Below are 4,090 nucleotides of genomic sequence, written 5' to 3' on the forward strand. Positions count from 1 at the left end.
GAACACTCCTCCTCAGTTGCAGACCCCACAGGAAGACTCTTTTTTTTTTTTTTTTTTCTCCCAGCAGGAGGAACATAACCATTTTCTCCTCCCCTCCTCCAATAGCCCAGCCAATGAAAAACCATCACCCCCTCTTTTCTTCCAATAGAGTTTCTTTCAAAGCAGCCCCTCTCCGCTCCCTCCTGTGTCTCTAAAAAGTAGAGTTCCTGTCCTTTGTTCCCTGGACTTGCCTGTGGTTTTCCCATAGCTTGCTTGTCCCGAGTAACACTTCTCTGCTGTTCCCGAATAAACCCATTTTGCTGGTAAAATAACCGCCTGTTTTGTTTTTCTGGTCGACACAGGCTTTGTGCCTCTGAGGTCTGTGAACCAAGCGGGGAAAGCGGCTGCGGTGGGCAAACGGGAAGGGCTCTGGAAGAATCTGGCCGCTGGTGCGCTGGCGCTGGCCGGGGAGTCATCGGCGCCGGGCCGCTGTTGAGCACAAACTTCGGGCCACCTGTAGGGGGCGGCAGGCGGGCTGGCAGGGCCTCCGGCCGGTGTGACGGTGGGCTGGGGGCACCCGCGGGGCTCGGGATCGGGAGCGGGGCTTCCGGGGCGCCGTGAGTCAGCATCGGGGTGGAGCGGGACGGGGATGGGCGGGACAACCCTTATAAGGCTGGAGGCCGGGCCGGGCCTCAGCTCCGCCGCCGCCACCGCCGCCTGAGCCGCCGCTGTCCGCGCTGCAACCAGTGAGTCCCCCGCTTGGGCCTCCGGGGGAGGGGGGGGGCGCTTCCAGAGGCCTCGGGGCGCTCCCGGCTGGAGGCCGGACCCCCCCGCCTCAGCTTCGGGCCAGAGTTCCTGGAAGGCCCTGCACCCCCGCCCCCCTTGCCACCCCCGCGCCGGGATGGGGATCCAGGGGACCCACGACGCCAGCGGCGCGCGGTTGGCTCTCCGGGGCGGGGGCGGGGGGGCTCGGCGCCTCCAGCGCAGAGACCTGCTCCCACGGTCCCCGGAGCGCCCAGAGCCGGCAAGGGGACCCCAGGGAGGACGGATTGGCGCTCTCTCCCGTCCGTAATCTCCTCCTCCCAGACCCTAACAGACTTCTCTCCATCCGCTCCAGTGCCGCCCTACACCATTGTCTACTTCCCGGTCCGAGGTAGGCGCCCTGTGACTGGCAGCCGGGGGAGGCAGAGGTTGGGGCTGCAGCCCACGCCCCTCGCCCACCTGGGGAGCACCCCAAGACCCCCACCCCACCCCTCCATCATGTGGGTACTAGCTGGGGCCTCCTTCCCTGCTCCCCTGCGCTCCCTAGGCCCGAATATCTGCTCTCTCCACCTTGGCCCGTCCCCTCCCTAGTGTCGGGGGGGGGGGGGGGGGGTCGTCATCGGAGTCCCCGCCTCCACGGCCCCTCCCCAGGGTGCTCTGAGGCTGGGGTCTCCCCGCATCCCCCCACCCTGTCCTCCCCTCCCCCAGGGCGCTGCGAGGCCATGCGCATGCTGCTGGCCGACCAGGGCCAGAGCTGGAAGGAAGAGGTGGTGACCAAGGAGACCTGGCTGCAGGGCCCGCTCAAGGCCTCCTGTGTGAGTGGCTGCCGTGCCCAGAGGGGGGCCAGGGGCTGGGCGGCGGGGGGCGGGGGGCAGCCAAGCTCCGCATCTCTGACGGAGCTGTGCTGCCCCCCCCACCCCCAGCTGTACGGGCAGCTCCCCAAGTTCCAGGACGGAGACCTCACTCTGTACCAGTCCAATGCTATCCTGCGACACCTGGGGCGCACGCTTGGTGAGTCTTGAGGCTGCAGGTGGCAGGGCAGGGGGGGGGGCAAGCATCAGCCAGTGTTCCCACACATCTCCTTGCTGCCCCCCTCTGAACCTCTTCCGTTTAAATCAAGCTGCCTGGTGAGCCCTGTGGGATGGTGGAAACAGAGGCACGAGGAGGTTATCTGACTTGCCCCCAGTCAAGCCTGGGTCTGCCTCCTGCTGAGTTCTGAGCGCCTACCGTGCGTCAGGACCGGCCTTCCGTCCTTCCTTCTCCACGGCTGTGCCCACAGGCAGCCACATGGCCTGCCAGTGGCATGTCGGACACCCGGTCATGCTTTGGCTGACTTTCCCCCCAGGGCTATACGGGAAGGACCAGCGCGAGGCAGCCCTGGTGGACGTGGTAAATGACGGGGTGGAGGACCTTCGCTGCAAATACGCCACCCTTATCTACACCAACTATGTGAGCCCGGGCGCCAGGGCTGGGCACGGTGGAGTACAAAGAAAGGCTTGCCTCCCTCCGGCCTGGGAGGGCTGGGCTTCTTAGTGGCGGGGGAGGGGAAGGATCTGTAGCCAGCCTCTGGGAGCAGGTGCTGGCCCTTTGAGGTGCAGAAAGTATCCTGACTTGGAGCACGTCTGAGGACCTGGGGCCAGTTTCGCAGGGCATGTGTGTGGCCGTGGGGGAGGGAGAGGGAGCGTGGCAGGAGTTGGCACTGGCGGGGCAAGAGGCCCAGATCCTCGGGGCCTCGAACTGGCTGGCTGGACAGTCCCCCGATGGCAGTGCGGAGCCATCGAGGCATCTTAAGCAGGGCCGGGTATGGATGTGAGATCTAGAAGGGTCTTCCAAGACTTCTGGAGTAGATTGGTGGGAGACCACGGCAGAGGCGGAGAGGTGGGGGTGGGGTAAAGAAGAATCCACGGCTGAGCTGGACAGGATGTGGTGCGGCCCTGGGGATGGGAAGTGAGCAGGGGGGCACTGGGGCTCCGGCCTGGGCGGGTGGTGATTCACGAAATAGGGCAAAAGGAAGGGGGCGTCTCAGGGCTGGGGCGGAGGCTGGGGTGGGCAGCAGCGTGGGGGTCAGGAGGGTAACGCGCGGTGGTGTCTTTCTGGCAGGAGGCAGGCAAGAAGGAATATGTGAAGGCACTGCCGGAGCACCTGAAGCCTTTCGAGACGCTGCTGTCCCAGAACCAGGGGGGCCAGGCCTTCATCGTGGGCGACCAGGTGAGCGTCTGGCTCTGTCCTGCCCCCCTGCACCATCCCCTTCTGGCGGAGGGGAAACAGGCGCAGAGGGAACTCAGGAACCCGTGGCTCAGCAGAACGGGGCGGACTTAGGGAACGGCTCAGACTCCCTGGCTCCCACGCTCCCGCCTGCTGAGTCCCTTGCCCCCTGCCCTGCAGATCTCCTTCGCGGACTACAACCTGCTGGACCTGCTGCTGATTCACCAGGTCCTGGCCCCCGGCTGCCTGGACTCCCTCCCCCTGCTCTCGGCCTATGTGGCGCGCCTCAGCGCCCGGCCCAAGCTCAAGGCCTTCCTGGCCTCCCCTGAGCACGTGAACCGTCCCATCAACGGCAACGGGAAGCAGTGAGAGTTTGCAGCACCCTCGGCGGGAGGTGGGGGCTGCCTGCCTCCCTTTCCTGGGGACCAATAAAATTTCCAAGCGAGAAGCATTGCTGCGAGCATTCAGTTTCCTGGGGAGGGGCTCTCACATCCTCAACAGTCAGGTTTGAGGGAGGGATGGGGCAGCCAGCTAGGACGCTTGAGTCCTAAAACACATGGGTGTATCTTCTTAGGGCCTTCAACCCAGTCTGCTGAGCTCCAGGAACAGGAATAAAGAGACCGAAAAAATGAAAAAAAAGCAGTAAGAGAAATGAACTACGGTTTCTGCCCCGGAGATGCCCACAGTCTAGAGAGAGAGAAGAGGCTCACTTAATATAAAATGCTTTCTGGTTTCAGCAGGGCCACCTGCCACAGGGCCTCCACCGGGGGCAGCGGAGCCCAGGAGCGGAGGGGCCCCTGGGGAAGGGGGCTGAGGGTAGGAGCTGAGTAGCTGTGTGCGGCCCAGGCTGGGTCAGTGGGAGGAGGGGCAGTCACTGCTGTTCCGGGGGGGCCCTCCCGGCTCCCCCCTGCGTCTCGGACACAGGAGCAACCCTGTGCGATCCGCTGGCTCTCCCACCGCCTTGTCTCACCATCCACATTCCCCGGGCAGAGAGTGACAGGCGAAAACGACCCGTGCCAGGGGGAGGGGCCTCTGACGCATTCCAGTCGCTGGTGGGCTGGGCGCAGGGTGGGCAAATCAGTCCCGGGGCGGCCGCTGCCCCTGCGAGATCCCAGCGCTGTCCTCCCCAGCCTCCAGGACAGGT

General features: G+C 64.9%; 1 protein-coding gene across 1 annotated transcript; it reads left to right on the forward strand.

Annotated features, from left to right (window-relative positions):
- The first annotated feature begins 662 nt into the window (after positions 1 to 662).
- Positions 663 to 3,394, forward strand: LOC102964863 (glutathione S-transferase P). Its single transcript, XM_042959263.1, has 7 exons — positions 663 to 725; positions 1,097 to 1,132; positions 1,450 to 1,556; positions 1,665 to 1,752; positions 2,087 to 2,190; positions 2,842 to 2,949; positions 3,127 to 3,394. Coding segments are annotated over exons 1-7 (633 nt in total). The 5' UTR covers positions 663 to 724; the 3' UTR covers positions 3,316 to 3,394.
- Positions 3,395 to 4,090: the final 696 nt, after the last annotated feature.

The sequence above is a fragment of the Panthera tigris genome, chromosome D1 (assembly GCF_018350195.1).
Source record: "Panthera tigris isolate Pti1 chromosome D1, P.tigris_Pti1_mat1.1, whole genome shotgun sequence".
Lineage (NCBI taxonomy): Eukaryota > Metazoa > Chordata > Mammalia > Carnivora > Felidae > Panthera > Panthera tigris.

Bases quoted from the DNA above. Each gene is read 5' to 3' on its own strand.
- LOC102964863 (XM_042959263.1), top strand. The intron at 1,557-1,664 runs GTGAGTGGCTGC...CCCCACCCCCAG, and splicing joins GCCCGCTCAAGGCCTCCTGT to CTGTACGGGCAGCTCCCCAA. The intron at 1,753-2,086 runs GTGAGTCTTGAG...CTTTCCCCCCAG, and splicing joins ACACCTGGGGCGCACGCTTG to GGCTATACGGGAAGGACCAG.